Genomic DNA, 19,003 nt, shown 5'->3' with positions numbered 1-19,003 from the left:
GGTGTGTGTGGAGAAAATATGCAGACTTTTTTAATCCTTACTTTTTCTCCTCAGGTTGAACTCATCCCCAACGGTGTAAATATCCCTGTAACCCCTCAGAATGTGTACGAATATGTCAGGAAATACGCCGAACACCGGATGCTGGTCGTAGCGGAACAACCTCTCCATGTGAGTTGTTATTAATTTTGAAGTGTAGTAGGTGATTATCTACTTATGGGGTGGGATTTACTCTGGTTTTGTGCAGATTTTGGGTTACATCGTGACACTCCATATTAGTAAAATGCAGTTTGTCGCCGGTTGTCATGAGATGCTGACAGTTACAGAGCAAAGCTCGTATTCTGAGCCTCCGAAAATGTTTTGGAAAGCTGCTGAATTCTATTTGGAAGTGTTGCTTGTGCTAAGACCTCTTACTGTTAGAGCTGATTGGTGTGCAGACCCCTTACTGAGCTGATTGGTGGTGTGCAGACCCCTTACTGAGCTGATTGGTGGTGTGCAGACCCCTTACTGAGCTGATTGGTGGTGTGCAGACCCCTTAAGGCCCCGTCACACATAGCGACGCTGCAGCGATACCGACAACGATCCGGATCGCTGCAGCGTCGCTGGAGAGCTGTCACACAGACAGCTCTCCAGCGACCAACGATCCCGAGGTCCCCGGTAACCAGGGTAAACATCGGGTTACTAAGCGCAGGGCCGCGCTTAGTAACCCGATGTTTACCCTGGTTACCATCGTTAAAGTAAAAAAAAAACGCTACATACTTACCTACCGCTGTCTGTCCCCGGCGCTGGGCTTCTCTGCTCTGGCTGTGAGCACAGCGGCCGGAAAGCAGAGCGGTGACGTCACCGCTCTGCTTTCTGGCTGCCCGCCGCTCACAGCCAGAGCAGAGAAGCCCAGCGCCGGGGACAGACAGCGGTAGGTAAGTATGTAGCGTTTGTTTTTTTTACTTTAACGATGGTAACCAGGGTTAACATCGGGTTACTAAGCGCGGCCCTGCGCTTAGTAACCCGATGTTTACCCTGGTTACCAGCGAAGACATCGCTGAATCGGCGTCACACACGCCGATTCAGCGATGTCAGCGGGACCTCAACGATCAAAAAATGGCCCAGGCCATTCCGACACGACCAGCGATCTCACAGCAGGGGCCTGATCGCTGGTACGTGTCACACATAGCGAGAACGCTACTGAGATCGGTGTTGCGTCACAAAACTTGTGACTCAGCAGCGATCTCGCTATGTGTGACGGGGCCTTTACTGAGCTGATTGGTGGTGTGCAGACCCCTTTTCTTTATCGCCTCTCATTGGGGGACACAGGAACCATGGGTGTATGCTGCTGCCACTAGGAGGCTGACACTATGCAAATAAAAAAGTTAGCTCCTCCTCTGCAGTGTACACCCCACCGACTGGCATTATACTCTTCAGTTTAGCTTAGTGTCAGTAGGAGGTGGACACGGGTCTTTCATTAGACCCTTATCTACCTCAATGTGCGTCGTTTTCTTTCAGTTTTCCTCGGAGGGATACAGGGTGAACAGTCACACCTGTATTCCCACAAGCGGACTATGAGTACGGTGTGTACTGCCACCCCGTATCCTCACAGATCCCTCACCAGGACCAAGATCCTGACACACCAGCGTGCTCAGAAGTCCGGTCCTGGCTCCGTCCCCCACCCACTCGCCCACCAGAGCCTGTCGGTTGGAGGAGACGAGGACGTCCATCAGCCCTGGATGTCTCACCCTCTTTTAAGGTTAGTACGGCGTGGGATGTTTTTTAGGTGAGTATTTCCCCTATCCCATCCCAGATCCTTGTTAGGGGGGGGATTCTTGTTAAGGGCTCCCAGACGGTGACCCTCTCTTACCCGGTCATCGCCTGTAACCTTGCGGCGCGGTCGATATTTTATCGGTGATCCTGGAGCTCCAGCATTTTCCCCATTCTGAGCAGGCTGCGGCGCCTGTTTTCTGGCCGCAGCGCTCTCACCCGTGACCAGCACCTTCTTTCTTGACAGCTCTTGGCTCCTTTCCGCGGCGCACTATCAGCGCTGCGGTTTTTCACTGGGCACAGTCCTCAGCGCAGCAGCCCTGCAGTCTATCGCGCTGCTTATCGCTGCAGTGCATTGCTCCGGCGCCGCAGGAGGTGGATCTGCGGCGCCCTTCAGCGGCGCAGCCTAGCAGGCTGCGGCGCCTGTGCCGCCAGCCTCCCGTCGCGGCGCATTGCTCCGGCGCCGCAGGAGGTGGATCTGCGGCGCCCTTCAGCGGCGCAGCCTAGCAGGCTGCGGCGCCTGTGCCGCCAGCCTCCCGTCGCGGCGCATAGCTCCGGCGCTCTATACCGGCGCCGCGGCTCGTTTCCCGGCCGCCGGTTCCTAATTTAAGCCCCGGCTTCGGCCGGGGCCTACTTCCGGTCTTCGGATCTGTCTCTTCCGCTTCTGCAGGCGGGCTTTTTTCCCGCCCGACATACTATGACCTGCCCACCGGCGCCTCTGCGTCTAGCTCCGCCCCCTTCCTCGTGGGACGCTCGTCTGGTGTGAGCATCGCTTCACACCACAGCAGCAGCCCTTGCAGTGCCTCACGCAGCGCGCCACGCTCCTTCGCCCGCATCTTCTGTGAGCTCAGCACCAGGGGATTTCTCCACCAAGGACAAGTGGGACATCTTCCAGGACCGGGTCCGTGAGTAGCTGCACTGCAGTCTGACACCCCCCTCTGCCCACTGTCCCCTAACCAACTGGCATCTTCAGGGTCCCTCAAAATGTCTTCCTCTAAAGGGGGCCGCTCTCGCCCCCCCTACTTCTTCTTCATCTACTACCTTAGTCACGTACTTTGCATGTTCGTCCTGTAACAGCAAACTTCCCTCAGGTCAGTCCTCCCCGCTGTGTCAGTCCTGCAGCAACCCGATTGCTCCCACCGCCCAGGATCCCCCGGCTGTTCCGCCCGAGAGTGATCCCCCCCATCCCAGGCTGGGCCGCTTCTCTGTCACAATCGGTGGCCGATTTAACACGGGTGTCTCAAACCCTGGTGTCCGCGCTGGATCGGTTACCCCTGCAGACCCCTGCAGTGGCCAGCGGGTCGCAGGAACCGCCGCCCGAGCCCTCCTTGATTAGCCACAAAAGGTCCAGACAGGAACGTCGGTCTGAGTCCTCTTCGCGTTCCATCTCGCCGCACGGCCCTCCCCCGCGGTTGGTGTCGCACCGTTCCTCCTCCCCTGAGTCAGGCGAGGCTTTATCTGATGCGCCCTCAGAGGAGATGTCGGAGTTGGATCCTAGCCAAATCGCCACCATGAGTGAGTCGGTCCAGAACCTCATTCGGGCTATAAACCAAACCTGTGGCATTAAGGATCCCTCTACGGAACCCGCAGATCAGGCGGTTTCGTTTAGACGGGCCAAATTTTTTGCCCCTCATCCTGAATTCGAGGAAATCCTGGCCAGAGAGAGAGAGAATCCGACCAGACGTTTTCAGAGGGGAAAACGCCTGGGGGTGTTATATCCTTTTTCACCAGATCTTACCGCCAATTGGACGGTCTCTCCCTCGGTGGATCCACCTGTGTCCAGGCTGTCCACCAACACGGTGCTCCCACTGTCCGGCGGAGCGTCTCTGAAGGATTTTAACGACAGAGTTATAGAATCCTTCGCAAAATCTGCCTTCGAAGCGGCTTCAGCAGCGCTATGCCCGGCCTTTGCTTCCACTTGGGCCTCAAAATCCATCTCAAAATGGGCCAAGGATCTGCGCGAGGTATCCTGGACGGAGCTCCTCCCGCGCAATTAGCGGAACTTGCCAACCAGATTTCCCACGCTGGTGAATACCTGGTTTCCGCCTCCCTGGATGTCGCCTCTTGTGCGGCTCAGGCTTCCAGCAATGCCGTTGCCATCCGCCGGACCGTTTGGCTCAAGGCCTGGCAGGCGGACTTGTCCTCCAAAAAGTCCCTCACTAGTCTGCCCTTCCAGGGCTCTCGTCTCTTTGGTTCCCAGCTGGACCAGATCATTAAGGACGCCACTGGGGGCACAAGTTCCCTTCTCCCCCAGGCTAAACCTCGTCGCCCTCCTCCTAGACGGCAGTTTCGCTCGTTCCGGCCTTTTCGTCGCTTCGCTGCATCAAACTCCTTTTCCCAGCAGCAACAGAGGCCACAGGCACGTCAAGAGAAGAAGGCGGTGTCCTTCAGGCCCACTCCGTCCTGGCGTCCTCGCTATTCCCAGGGTAGATCGTCCAGGCCCAGGACTGGAAGATCCACTTCCGCATGACTCTCGGCAAGACTCCAGCCCAACTCCCAGGTTGGGGGGCCGTCTTCTCCGTTTCAGGGACGTCTGGATTTCCGCAGTAGAGGATGCATGGGTCAGGGAAGTTGTCTTCGGGATACAAAATAGAGTTCGCCTCCCGACCCAGAGATCGTTTCTTCCAATCTCGTCCTCCAAAAGATCCCGCTTTGGTTCCGGGCTTCTTCGCAGCCATCGCTTCTCTGCTCAAATCCGGGGTAATCGTTCCCGTCCCAGAAAAGGAACGGTACACGGGTTTCTACTCGAACCTCTTTGTGGTACCGAAAAAAGACGGCAAGGTTCGTCCCATTCTGGACCTCAAATTGTTGAACAGGAGGGTTCGCCTGAGACACTTCAGGATGGAATCCCTTCGTTCAGTAATTGCTTCCATGGAGGCTCAGGAATTTCTATGCTCTATAGATATCCAGGACGCCTACCTACATGTTCCAATATTTCCCGGACATCACCGTTTCCTGCGCTTCGCAGTGCAACAAGATCATTTTCAGTTCGTCGCCCTGCCGTTCGGTCTCGCAACCGCGCCAAGGGTGTTCACGAAAATCATGGCGGCGCTGATGGCCATTTTGAGGGTCAGAGGCTTGGTTCTGTTTCCATACCTCGACGACATCCTCATCAAGGCTCCGTCCTTTGCTCAGGCCCACGAAAGCTTGTCCATTGTTCTCGACACCTTATCCCGTTTCGGATGGCTGGTCAACCGGAAGAAGTCCTGCCTTATTCCTTCTCAGCGCATCATTTTTCTGGGCATGCTCTTCGACACTCGTCAGTCCAGAGTCTTCCTTCCCAAGGACAAGAGATCCACCCTTTGTCGGGACATTCTCTTGCTCCAGGGTCCTCGGCCTCCCTCCCTCCGATCGGCCATGAAGGTTCTGGGGAGGATGGTAGCTACCTTGGAAGCGATTCCCTTCGCCCAATTCCATTCTCGACCCCTTCAGCAAGCCATTCTGTCTCAGTGGGACAGGTCGGTCTTCTCCCTGGATCGGCCGATCAGACTCTCCTTTCGGGTCAAGCGGTCTCTCAACTGGTGGCTGACGTCTCCTCTCATCTCCCAGGGCAGGTCCTTCCTTCCAGTTCACTGGCAGGTGGTGACAACGGATGCCAGCCTGATCGGCTGGGGTGCGGTTTTTCGCCACCTGACGGTTCAGGGCCGTTGGTCGCTGCAGGAGTCCGCGCTGCCGATCAACGTCCTCGAAATTCGGGCCATCTTTCTGTCCCTCCGCCATTGAGAAAGGATCCTCAGGGGCCTTCCAGTCCGGATCCAGACGGACAATGCCACGGCTGTGGCATATGTCAACCATCAGGGGGGGACTCGGAGCTCCTTGGCCCTTGCCGAGGTGTCCAAGATCCTCCTTTGGGCAGAGGCAACGGTTCTGGTGATATCCGCGGTGCATATCCCCGGCGTAGAAAACTGGGCCGCCGACTTCCTCAGCCGCGAGGGTCTTGCGGCGGGGGAATGGTCCCTGCATCCGGAGGTCTTCCATCAGATTTGTCTTCGATGGGGAACTCCGGATGTGGATCTCACGGCGTCTCGGATCAACAGGAAGGTTCCACAATTCGTCTCCAGGTCACGCGATCCTCTCGCAGTGGGCGCCGATGCTCTGGCCATTCCTTGGTCACAGTTCGAGCTGCCCTATCTGTTCCCACCCCTTCCATTACTTCCCAAACTGTTGAAGAAGATCAAAGCGGAAGGGGTGCCGGTCATCCTGATCGCCCCGGATTGGCCCAGGAGAGCTTGGTTCGCGGAGCTCGTCAACCTTCTCGCGGACGCTCCCTGGTGCCTTCCAGACAGGCCCGATCTGCTGTCCCAGGGTCCGATCTGCCACCCGAATTCTCGGTCGCTCAGTTTAACGGCGTGGCTGTTGAGACCGCGGTTCTAAGAGCGTCCGGCCTTTCGGACCGGGTGATTCACACCATGATTCAGGCTCGGAAGCCTTCGTCTTCCAGGATCTACTACCGCACCTGGAAGGCCTACTTCCGTTGGTGCGAGTCCAACCGCGTGCCGCCTATGGTTTTTTCCCTGCCTTCTCTTTTGGCCTTCCTTCAGGCAGGACTGGATTCGGGCCTGGCTCTTAGTTCCCTGAAGGGTCAGGTCTCTGCGCTTTCCATCCTCTTTCAGAAGACCTTGGCCTCTCGGCCACAGATTAAGACCTTCTTTCAGGGGGTAGCTCACGCCGTCCCGCCGAACAGGGCCCCTGTGGAGGCATGGGACCTAAACCTGGTACTGGACGTTTTGAAGGTTTCTCCCTTTGAACCTCTTAGGGAGATTCCTCTATCAGTTTTATCTTGGAAGGTGGCCTTTCTTGTGGCCATCACGTCCATTCGCCGCGTTTCCGAGCTGGCGGCACTGTCTTGCCGCCCTCCGTTTTTGGTCATTCACCAGGACAAGGTGGTCTTCCGACCTCGACCTTCTTTTCTTCCTAAGGTGGTTTCCACCTTCCACCTCAACGAGGACATCGTTCTACCTTCCTTTTGTCCAGCTCCGACTCATCCTCTGGAGCGATCGTTGAACAAGCTGGACCTAGTCAGGGCAGTGAGGATTTATCTGGATAGAACATCCTCTTTCCGGAAGACGGATTCATTTTTCGTCATTCCTGATGTGCCATCATGTTGTGCCATGATGTGATTCCTGATGTGCCATGATGTGCAGAGGCCAGCCGGCTTCTAAAGCGACTATTGCTCGCTGGATCAGAACGGCAATTTTGGAGGCTTACCGGGTCAAGAACAGAGTGCCCCCTCCTGGGATTAAGGCTCACTCTACCCGGGCAGTCGGCGCCTCCTGGGCGGTGCACCACAGGGCTTCCGCCCTACAGCTTTGCAAAGCGGCAACTTGGTCTTCCATCCACACGTTCGCCAAATTTTACAAGGTCCATACCTACGCATCGGCGGACGCCAGCCTAGGCAGAAGGATCCTGCAGGCGGCAGTGGTGAGTCCTCTGACCTGATGGAAGTCTGTTTTCCCGCCCTTGGGACTGCTTTGGGACGTCCCATGGTTCCTGTGTCCCCCAATGAGAGGCGATAAAGAAAACAGGATTTTTGGTTGCTTACCGTAAAATCTGTTTCTTGAAGCCTCCATTGGGGGACACAGCTCCCTCCCAATGTTTTCTGTTGTTATCTGTTCTATGACTGTTCTCACGTTACAGTTCTCAAGTTTGTGGTTATGGTTTTTCAACCTTGTTTCATTATCTCCTACTGCTTTCTCACTAACTGAAGAGTATAATGCCAGTCGGTGGGGTGTACACTGCAGAGGAGGAGCTAACTTTTTTTATTTGCATAGTGTCAGCCTCCTAGTGGCAGCAGCATACACCCATGGTTCCTGTGTCCCCCAATGGAGGCTTCAAGAAACAGATTTTACGGTAAGCAACCAAAAATCCTGTTACTGAGCTGATTGGTGGTGTGCAGACCCCTTACTGAGCTGATTGGTGGTGTGCAGACCACTTACAGATACAAAGCTGCTGAACCCCTCTGTGCCCCTTAATTTTCTGCTTCAGACAGTAATAGGCAGTGCCATAACTGAGCGCTGTTCCCTTTTTGTTTCTGCCCAACTGTGAGCGGAGTCGAGCCTTTTTCAACAGGAACCACAGGGCTGAACTTGTCTACCCCTTCATTTTAGTAAACATTGTGGTCTTGGCACAGAGGTACCCACTGGTCAAAACTTTTAACAAGTTTCGGTGACTTGTAAGGCTGGGTTCACATTGCGTATGGCAGTCCGTTAGACGGACTGCGTTACACCGGGTATAACGCAGTCCGTTAACGCTGCCATTACCCCTATTATCGGGTGGATCGCCTACGCATGCCATAATCTGCATGCGCTAGCGATGTGCTGTCGTTCTGTGACGGACCCTCGGACGCGGGCTGCAGCGTTTCCGGGTCCGTCACCACTAGCGCAGATAGAGCATCTTCTTCGGCACTTGCGTTAATGTAGTGCGTTTAGCGCTTGTGTTGAACGAGCTGCACTAACGCAATGTTAACCTAGCCTAAGATTGATAAAATGAGTAGTAAATGGTGTAACACAAAACCTGAAATGATGCATCTTACACTCTCTGTAGCATACATCAGTAAAATGTCTCTCGGTCTCACTATAGTTCTACCATATGTACCTTGCAGGCCATGAGGAAAGGCTTACTGGATGTGCTTCCAAAGTCTGCGCTGGAAGATCTAACAGCCGAGGATTTCCGTCTGCTTGTGAACGGCTGCGGAGAAGTCAATGTTCAGATGCTGATCAGTTTCACATCCTTCAATGATGAATCAGGTAAGGGCTGGATTCTTTATCAGGTATGCCTGTAGCAAACACAAATGTAGAATCCGAGTAGATCCGTCCATTACTTTTGTAATTGCAATAAATCAGAGAAGCTGCCGTGAACCTGGAAAAACCTAGTGTGAGAATTAATAGTGGAAGAAAAAAAATCCTTTAGTCACTAACCGGTGCAGCTTATACTGAACGAAAAATGCTCCACTACTCCCTTACTAACATAGTGGGAGGTTTGATAATGTTCCACTTTGTGTAATCGCTGTACTATAATAGAACGGTCAAAGTGAAAAAACCCCGAACTTCTCTGAAGACACTCTCACTCCCAATTAGCTGTTCCCACCAGTGGGCGCTTTGTGCATTTAACAATTGGCCACATAGTCTGCTGCGACCGATGGAACAGGAGATCCTGATCTGTGGTGACCATATGCCCCTACCCAAAATACCCTGGGTCATGAAAGGGGTTATTTTCATTTTTTTCATTTTTCGCTCCCCTCCTTCCCAGAGCCATAACTTTTTTTTTTTTTTTTTCTTTTTTTCCCCTGTCAATATGGCAATGTGATGACTTATTTTTTGTGGGACAAGTTCTTAAATTGCAAAAAAGTGCAATCTCGCACTTTTTTGCTAGGTTCACTAAATGCTAAAACTGACCTTTCATTTTGATTCTCCAGGTCATTACGAGTTCATAGACACCAAACATGGCTAGGTTCTTTTTTATCTAAGTGGTAAAAAAAAATTCCAAACTTTCCTTAAAAAAAAATAAAAAAATTGCGCCATTTTCCGATACCCGTAGCGTCTCCATTTTTCGTGATCTGGGGACGGATGAGGGCTTATTTTTTGTGTGCCGAGCTGACGTTTTTAATACCATTTTGGTGCAGATACGTTCTTTTGATCGCCCATTATTGCATGTTAATGCAAAGTCGCGGCGACCAAAAAAAACGTAATTCTGCTGTTTTGATTTTTTTTTTCTCGCTACGCTGTTTAGCGATCAAGAGTTAATTCTTTTTTTTTGATTGGGCGATTCTGAACACGGCAATACCGCGTGTGTGTGTGTGTGTATGTATGTGTGTGTGTATGTATGTATATATGTATATATATATATATATATATATATATATATATATATATATATATATATATATATATATATATATATATATATATATATATATATATATATATATATATATATATATATATATATATATATATATATAAATTTTTTTTTTTTTTTTTGAAAGGGGGGTGATTTTAAACGTTTCTATATTTTTTAAAATGTGTTTGTTTTTTTGGTTTTTTTTTTTAAACTTTTGCCATGCTTCAATAGCCTCCATGGGAGGCTAGAAGCTGGCACAACTCGATCGGCTCTGCTACATAAAAGCGAAGCATAGATCGCTCCTATGTAGTAGAATTGCTGCATTGCTATGAGTGCCAACCACAGGGTCAAGGAGACCTCTGGTTGTCATGCCGACTCATTGCTGACCCCTGATCACGTGACGGGGGTCAGCGATGCTTCAGTTCCAGCCTGATGGCCGGAAGCGGTAGTTAAATGCCACTGTCAGCATTTCAAAACAGCTGAAATGTCCCGGCTTTGATGCGGGCTCACCGCCAGAGCCTGCATCGAAGCTGGGGTTCTGACCTCAGACGTACTATCCTGTCCGATGTCAGAAAGGGGTTAAAGGCCCAGATCATGAACTGAATACATAGGTTTAACTTACTATAATGGTGCATTTGATCTGCGGATGCCATAAAATCGGCCTGGTAATACATTTTTTTTTTTTTTTCTTTGTCTTTACAGGCGAAAATGCTGACAAGCTATTACAATTCAAACGCTGGTTCTGGTCCATAGTGGAAAAGATGAGTATGACCGAGCGACAAGATTTAGTAAGTGATCGTTTAAGTACAAATGGAATCCTTTTTTGTCTCTCTAACCTGCCTTACTTAGCTCATCACCTATATTATCATGGCTGAATCTTGTGAAGTGGATCGATCACCAGAATTCACAATACATCTATCTATATAAGTCTAAGGTCCACGTCCGTCTGTTTGTCTCTGTCATGGAAATCCTGCGTTGCTGATTGGTCGCGGTCGGCTGGACTTGACCAATCAGCGACAGGCACAGTCCGGCCGCGAATTGGCCCATCTCTACTCCCCTCCAGTCAGTGCCCCTTCCCTACTGCCCTCCAGTCAACGCCCCCTCCATACTCCCCCTCCAGTCAGCGCCAACATAGTGCTTTAGCAGTCCGTTAACGCTGCCATTAACCCTGTGTGACCAACTTTTTACTATTGATACTGCCTATGCAGCATCAATAGTAAAAACATACAACGTTAAAAATAATTTAAAAAGTCATTATATTCTCACCTTCTGGCGTCCGCGGCAGCCTTTCCCGCTCCTCACGACCCTCCGGTCCCAAGAATGCATTGCGGCAACGACCCGTGATGTAGGGGTCTGGTGAGACCGCTACATCATCACAGGTTATTGCAGCAAGGCATTACTGGGAACATAGCGTCGCGAGGAACATCGCTAAAGGACTGGGCTGTATCTGGGGGCCGCCGGAAGGTGAGTATATAACTATTTTTTATTTTAATTTTTTTTTTTTTTTTTTAATTAGATTTTTTTTTATGGGGATATGTTGCCCACATTGTGTACTGCGTGGGCTGCGTGGGCTGTGTTGTGTACTGTGTGGGCTGTGTTGTGTACTGTGTGGGCTGTGTTGTGTACTGCGTGGGCTGTGTTGTGTGCTGCGTGGGCTGTGTTGTGTGCTGCGTGGGCTGTGTTGTGGGCTGCGTTGTGGGCTGCGTTGTGGGCTGCGTTGTGGGCTGCGTTGTGGGCTGCGTTGTGGGCTGCGTTGTGGGCTGCGTTGTGGGCTGCGTTGTGGGCTGCGTTGTGGGCTGCGTTGTGGGCTGCGTTGTGGGCTGCGTTGTGGGCTGCGTTGTGGGCTGCGTTGTGGGCTGCGTTGTGGGCTGCGTTGTGGGCTGCGTTGTGGGCTGCGTTGTGGGCTGCGTTGTGGGCTGCGTTGTGGGCTGCGTTGTGGGCTGCGTTGTGGGCTGCGTTGTGGGCTGCGTTGTGGGCTGCGTTGTGGGCTGCGTTGTGGGCTGCGTTGTGGGCTGCGTTGTGGGCTGTGTTGTGGGCTGTGTTGTGGGCTGTGTTGTGGGCTGTGTTGTGGGCTGTGTTGTGGGCTGTGTTGTGGGCTGTGTTGTGGGCTGTGTTGTGGGCTGTGTTGTGGGCTGTGTTGTGGGCTGTGTTGTGGGCTGTGTTGTGGGCTGTGTTGTGGGCTGTGTTGTGGGCTGTGTTGTGGGCTGTGTTGTGGGCTGTGTTGTGGGCTGTGTTGTGGGCTGTGTTGTGGGCTGTGTTGTGGGCTGTGTTGTGGGCTGTGTTGTGGGCTGTGTTGTGGGCTGTGTTGTGGGCTGTGTTGTGGGCTGTGTTGTGGGCTGTGTTGTGGGCTGTGTTGTGGGCTGTGTTGTGGGCTGTGTTGTGGGCTGTGTTGTGGGCTGTGTTGTGGGCTGTGTTGTGGGCTGTGTTGTGGGCTGTGTTGTGGGCTGTGTTGTGGGCTGTGTTGTGGGCTGTGTTGTGGGCTGTGTTGTGGGCTGTGTTGTGGGCTGTGTTGTGGGCTGTGTTGTGGGCTGTGTTGTGGGCTGTGTTGTGGGCTGTGTTGTGGGCTGTGTTGTGGGCTGTGTTGTGGGCTGTGTTGTGGGCTGTGTTGTGGGCTGTGTTGTGGGCTGTGTTGTGGGCTGTGTTGTGGGCTGTGTTGTGGGCTGTGTTGTGGGCTGTGTTGTGGGCTGTGTTGTGGGCTGTGTTGTGGGCTGTGTTGTGGGCTGTGTTGTGGGCTGTGTTGTGGGCTGTGTTGTGGGCTGTGTTGTGGGCTGTGTTGTGGGCTGTGTTGTGGGCTGTGTTGTGGGCTGTGTTGTGGGCTGTGTTGTGGGCTGTGTTGTGGGCTGTGTTGTGGGCTGTGTTGTGGGCTGTGTTGTGGGCTGTGTTGTGGGCTGTGTTGTGGGCTGTGTTGTGGGCTGTGTTGTGGGCTGTGTTGTGGGCTGTGTTGTGGGCTGTGTTGTGGGCTGTGTTGTGGGCTGTGTTGTGGGCTGTGTTGTGGGCTGTGTTGTGGGCTGTGTTGTGGGCTGTGTTGTGGGCTGTGTTGTGGGCTGTGTTGTGGGCTGTGTTGTGGGCTGTGTTGTGGGCTGTGTTGTGGGCTGTGTTGTGGGCTGTGTTGTGGGCTGTGTTGTGGGCTGTGTTGTGGGCTGTGTTGTGGGCTGTGTTGTGGGCTGTGTTGTGGGCTGTGTTGTGGGCTGTGTTGTGGGCTGTGTTGTGGGCTGTGTTGTGGGCTGTGTTGTGGGCTGTGTTGTGGGCTGTGTTGTGGGCTGTGTTGTGGGCTGTGTTGTGGGCTGTGTTGTGGGCTGTGTTGTGGGCTGTGTTGTGGGCTGTGTTGTGGGCTGTGTTGTGGGCTGTGTTGTGGGCTGTGTTGTGGGCTGTGTTGTGGGCTGTGTTGTGGGCTGTGTTGTGGGCTGTGTTGTGGGCTGTGTTGTGGGCTGTGTTGTGGGCTGTGTTGTGGGCTGTGTTGTGGGCTGTGTTGTGGGCTGTGTTGTGGGCTGTGTTGTGGGCTGTGTTGTGGGCTGTGTTGTGGGCTGTGTTGTGGGCTGTGTTGTGGGCTGTGTTGTGGGCTGTGTTGTGGGCTGTGTTGTGGGCTGTGTTGTGGGCTGTGTTGTGGGCTGTGTTGTGGGCTGTGTTGTGGGCTGTGTTGTGGGCTGTGTTGTGGGCTGTGTTGTGGGCTGTGTTGTGGGCTGTGTTGTGGGCTGTGTTGTGGGCTGTGTTGTGGGCTGTGTTGTGGGCTGTGTTGTGGGCTGTGTTGTGGGCTGTGTTGTGGGCTGTGTTGTGGGCTGTGTTGTGGGCTGTGTTGTGGGCTGTGTTGTGGGCTGTGTTGTGGGCTGTGTTGTGGGCTGTGTTGTGGGCTGTGTTGTGGGCTGTGTTGTGGGCTGTGTTGTGGGCTGTGTTGTGGGCTGTGTTGTGGGCTGTGTTGTGGGCTGTGTTGTGGGCTGTGTTGTGGGCTGTGTTGTGGGCTGTGTTGTGGGCTGTGTTGTGGGCTGTGTTGTGGGCTGTGTTGTGGGCTGTGTTGTGGGCTGTGTTGTGGGCTGTGTTGTGGGCTGTGTTGTGGGCTGTGTTGTGGGCTGTGTTGTGGGCTGTGTTGTGGGCTGTGTTGTGGGCTGTGTTGTGGGCTGTGTTGTGGGCTGTGTTGTGGGCTGTGTTGTGGGCTGTGTTGTGGGCTGTGTTGTGGGCTGTGTTGTGGGCTGTGTTGTGGGCTGTGTTGTGGGCTGTGTTGTGGGCTGTGTTGTGGGCTGTGTTGTGGGCTGTGTTGTGGGCTGTGTTGTGGGCTGTGTTGTGGGCTGTGTTGTGGGCTGTGTTGTGGGCTGTGTTGTGGGCTGTGTTGTGGGCTGCGTTGTGGGCTGCGTTGTGGGCTGCGTTGTGGGCTGCGTTGTGGGCTGCGTTGTGGGCTGTGTGACTTTCGCCCGGGGCCCTCAAAAAGCTGGAGCTGGCCCTGGCTTCACTGATTGGTCAGCGACAGGCGCAGTCCGGCGGTGAATTAGCACGGGATTTGAACCACGCTTCGCTAATTGGTCGCGCCCGGCCGGCTGAATCCTGTGTATTCATTGCATTATTCTGAAATCTTCATAAATACACTACATACATATTCTAGAATACCCGATGCTTTAGAATCGGGCCACCATCTAGTTTAACATAAATGATCAATGGGTCTATAAACTGACAAAACTGGTGTATTTACTTTGACAATCCATATTCGAATAGCAGCATAATCCTGATCCTTTTACTAATCCCACTATGAAATGACTCGGGAGTTCCAAGTGCAATTTAGTCTTTCCACCCACCCAGCCTGATGGCTGCAGCTTGTGATATCCCTGCAGCAGGGAGGAGGGATCCTGAGGAGCGCTGTCAATCAGGGTAGGTGGGTGGAGATTGAATTAAGTTTCATCCAAGGATTATACAGCCAATAACTATGGGAGACCAAAGTTTTGAGAAGGAAAATATTTCACCGAAGTGGTTTTTTTGACACTTCCATCCATTAATATTTTTACAAGGCATTCATTTAAACATAAAAGGATCCATCATGAGGATAAAACCTTGTGCTTTCCTGCCGTACAGTACACCCCTAGTCATAGGAGTATGCACAGAGTAATGGGAATTTTGTGTCACTATGAACAGCCAATTGCATATATAGTGATCTTTGTGATCAGTATTGCTAACTGCTGCCCGGCCGCCCTCCTCACAGGGGTCTTAATAGATACTCCCTAGACTAGGAAAAAAGCATCCTGCCAATTTACAGCTCTGTTCACATTGCAAGCAGAAAACCACAGAAATTACAGGTTTGAAAAGTAAAGGAGAGAATTTATATAGAACTGTGCATGTATTAACAATAAGAATAGTAAAAACTAGTGTTTACATAGAAATCACGCAAAATGAAAAGGGGATCTGAACTGTGAAATACCTGAGAAACAACATTCCTGCTCTGAACTGGGTTTAGTGGTAACTCTGCCCCGGTACATCTAGTTCCTGCACGTTTCTAAAATCCATTTGTTTTGTCAGTTTAAAGTCTGGTTTGAAACCCGTGCCATAATGGGAGACGGCAAGTTAAAGGGAACCTGTCCTCGCAGATGAACAGCATTTTTTTCTTCCCCCAAGTTACCAGCGATATGCTGCTTGTCACTTGCCGAAATTGCGCTTTCCCTCCCCCCAATGCAGAGGAAGTGATGGTCAGTCAGCGCCGGGGGCACTGTTAGAGCTGCCACCCCTCTCCACCCTTTACTGAAACAGAAATGCTGCCGGGCAGGGAATAGTTAATTTTCTCCCCACAGCGTTCGGCTACGTGCAGTCGTCAACCAGCATAATAACCCTAATTAACAGGATTGTACTGCTATTTTGACATGGATTTGCACTTACACCAGCCTCATCAGGTCTAATGTATCTATTCAATCATGGTGCATACGTGTACTGTGAAATCTGGGGATGGATTCCAGCAGAATCAAAGCTATAAAGATTCATTTAAAACATGGCTATATCTAATGGTTTGTTCTCTTGCTAGGTATATTTCTGGACGTCAAGCCCATCTTTACCCGCGAGTGAGGAAGGATTTCAACCCATGCCATCCATCACTATCCGCCCGCCAGACGACCAGCACCTCCCAACGGCGAACACGTGCATCTCCCGCCTCTACGTCCCCCTTTACTCCTCCAAACAGATTCTCAAACAGAAGTTGTTACTTGCTATTAAAACCAAGAACTTTGGTTTTGTGTAGAATAACGTGCTACTCTGTAATATACCTAGCAACGAAGAAAAAAATAAATTGGGTTTTGTAGATCTCTTTCCATTTGTCAATCCAAAACAAGATATGAAGGTTAATGCTGTCATACCCACTGGTGGTCTATCAAGGACCTTTTTACTGTGGGTGCTCCCGTCACGGGCACAATCACCAGTGGGGTGTAGACCATCCTCAGTACGGTGACGGCACAGACACAAGCTCGACATTACCCCTGGCACGTTCAGATAAACTGTTTAGCTAGGCTGTGCCCATCCCAAGGAACCGGACAGCAAACAATGATTACACTGTGACGAATAGTGAGAAGACCAGGGTAATACGATTGACTATTCACTTACTGCCTTTGTGAAAACTGCTTCATGGCTGTCTCTTGGAAGGAGCAAGTAAGCAATTGCAATGTAAAAACGAAATTCAGATCCCTTTTTTTTTTTTTTTTTTTTCCTTTTCTATTTTTTTTTTTGTGTGGGAATGTTTGGGTACATTTTTTTTTTTTTGCTCCCATGCTATTTAATTTGTAGTTTGGCTACTGTGATGTACATGATGTATATTAAACTTGTAAAAGTGATATCCAGATATGATATATCGATCTTATGTTGCACTATTTTGTTTTGAAGTGTCACTTGCCTACAACTTGGCCTGACCGAGGCTCTCTCCATAGACTGGAACAATTGTTAACCATGGGCTCTGATCATTTGCATGTACAAATACAGCTGTCATTTTATGTTATATGCACTCGAGAAAAAAAATTATTTTTTTTTGGGTCATTCACTTTACGATGCTTTGTCAATTCCTAAGCAAATGGGGGGGGGGGGGGGGGGGAACATACAATCTCGAAGCCGATGTCTACTGTTTTTACTTTAAATGGAAGCGTTTAGTAAAAAAGAAACAAAACAAACTGAAAAACTATAGTCTCTTTACTTTATTTCCTAATGTTAAGGTTTATTGCTGTTAGTTTGCCTTTTATCGTGGGACAGATTTTTTTTTTTTTTTTTGGGGGGGGGGGGGGGGGGGAGATGTGGAGAGATGCTGATACGCAGATGTGCGAGGCTGGCGGCAGTATCGTGCATGTGTCCCTGGCAGAAATCATCTCTTGAACTGGCCGCAGGCAACAATGTGTGAACGGTGACAGGAGATGCGGTGAGTATCGGTGGTGAGCAGCAGCCTGCATTGTACTACCCTCTGGATACTGCACTGTTCCCACCACTGCCGGCGTCGTTGCTACAGCACTGCGATTTGTGGTGATCGCAGCACTGCAGAAGTGACTTCCTCCAGGTATGAGAGCAGTGCGGTACCAGCCTGCAGAGCTGCAGCGTTCAGAGCACAGCAGTGTAAACATCGTGCTCTGCTGCATCAGTGTAAAGACTCAGACCTCTGCATAAGGCTTTACACTAACATAGCAGAGAACTGTGACTAATGGCCATCACATGGGAGACAGCCTGCAGACCTGCGTATCTAATGCCCATCATGGGGGGGAATAATACAGCCTGCAGAGCTGTGTATCTAATGCCCATCATGGAGGGGAATACAGCCTGCAGAGCTGCGTATCTAATGTCCATCATGGGGGAATACAGCCTGCAGAGCTGCGTGTCTAATGTCCATCATGGGGGGAATACAGCCTGCAGAGCTGTGTCTAATGCCCATCATGGGGGGAATAATACAGCCTGCAGAGCTGTGTATCTAATGCCCATCATGGGGGGGAATACAGCCTGCAGAGCTGTGTCTCTAATGCCCATCATGGGGGGGGAATACAGCCTGCAGAGCTGTGTATCTAATGCCCATCATGGGGGGGGAATAATACAGCCTGCAGAGGTGCGTATCTAATGTCCATCATGGGGGAATACAGCCTGCAGAGCTGTGTATCTAATGCCCATCATGGGGGGGAATACAGCCTGCAGAGCTGTGTATCTAATGCCCATCATGGGGGGGAATACAGCCTGCAGAGCTGTGTCTCTAATGCCCATCATGGGGGGGGGGGGGGAATACAGCCTGCAGAGCTGTGTATCTAATGCCCATCATGGGGGGGAATACAGCCTGCAGAGCTGTGTCTCTAATGCCCATCATGGGGGGGGGGGGGGGGGGGAAATACAGCCTGCAGAGCTGTGTCTCTAATGCCCATCATGGGGGGGGGGGGGGGGGAAATACAGCCTGCAGAGCTGTGTATCTAATGCCCATCATGGGGGGGAATAATACAGCCTGCAGAGCTGTGTATCTAATGCCCATCATGGGGGGGAATACAGCCTGCAGAGCTGTGTATCTAATGCCCATCATGGGGGGGAATAATACAGCCTGCAGAGCTGTGTCTCTAATGCCCATCATGGGGGGGAATACAGCCTGCAGAGCTGTGTATCTAATGCCCATCATGGGGGGGAATAATACAGCCTGCAGAGCTGTGTATCTAATGCCCATCATGCGGGGGAATAATACAGCCTGCAGAGCTGTGTATCTAATGCCCATCATGGGGGGGAATAATACAGCCTGCAGAGCTGTGTATCTAATGCCCATCATGGGGGGGAATAATACAGCCTGCAGAGGTGCGTATCTAATGCCCATCATGGGGGGGGGGAATACAGCCTGCAGAGCTGTGTATCTAATGCCCATCATGGGGGGGAATAATACAGCCTGCAGAGCTGTGTATCTAATGCCCATCATGGGGGGGAATAATACAGCCTGCAGAGCTGTGTATCTAATGCCCATCATGGGGGGGAATAATACAGCCTGCAGAGGTGCGTATCTAATGCCCATCATGGGGGGGAATACAGCCTGCAGAGCTGTGTATCTAATGCCCATCATGGGGGGAATAATACAGCCTGCAGAGGTGCGTATCTAATGCCCATCATGGGGGGGAATACAGCCTGCAGAGCTGTGTATCTAATGCCCATCATGGGGGGGAATACAGCCTGCAGAGCTGTGTCTCTAATGCCCATCATGGGGGGGGGGGGGGAAATACAGCCTGCAGAGCTGTGTATCTAATGCCCATCATGGGGGGGAATACAGCCTGCAGAGCTGTGTCTCTAATGCCCATCATGGGGGGGGGGGGGGGGGGGGGGGAATACAGCCTGCAGAGCTGTGTATCTAATGCCCATCATGGGGGGTGGGGGGGGGAAATACAGCCTGCAGAGCTGTGTATCTAATGCCCATCATGGGGGGGAATACAGCCTGCAGAGCTGTGTATCTAATGCCCATCATGGG

General features: G+C 51.7%; 1 protein-coding gene across 9 annotated transcripts in view; it reads left to right on the top strand.

Annotated features, from left to right (window-relative positions):
- The window catches only part of UBR5 (ubiquitin protein ligase E3 component n-recognin 5), a 110,623-nt gene extending 93,914 nt beyond the window's left edge, over positions 1-16,709 (top strand). For all 9 annotated transcript variants that reach the window (XM_069731726.1, XM_069731727.1, XM_069731722.1 and 6 more), the window contains 4 exons: positions 55-168; positions 8,351-8,495; positions 10,291-10,376; positions 15,581-16,709. In XM_069731726.1, the coding sequence (XP_069587827.1) occupies positions 55-168; positions 8,351-8,495; positions 10,291-10,376; positions 15,581-15,793 (558 nt within the window). In that variant the 3' untranslated portion in view covers positions 15,794-16,709. The remainder of the gene's footprint in view (positions 1-54; positions 169-8,350; positions 8,496-10,290; positions 10,377-15,580) is intronic.
- The last annotated feature ends 2,294 nt before the right edge of the window (positions 16,710-19,003 follow it).

Source organism: Ranitomeya imitator, chromosome 6 (assembly GCF_032444005.1).
Source record: "Ranitomeya imitator isolate aRanImi1 chromosome 6, aRanImi1.pri, whole genome shotgun sequence".
In the NCBI taxonomy this organism is placed as follows: Eukaryota; Metazoa; Chordata; class Amphibia; order Anura; family Dendrobatidae; genus Ranitomeya; species Ranitomeya imitator.
Note: the sequence above shows the minus strand (reverse complement) of the source record. Positions and strands in the feature narration are given on the sequence as shown.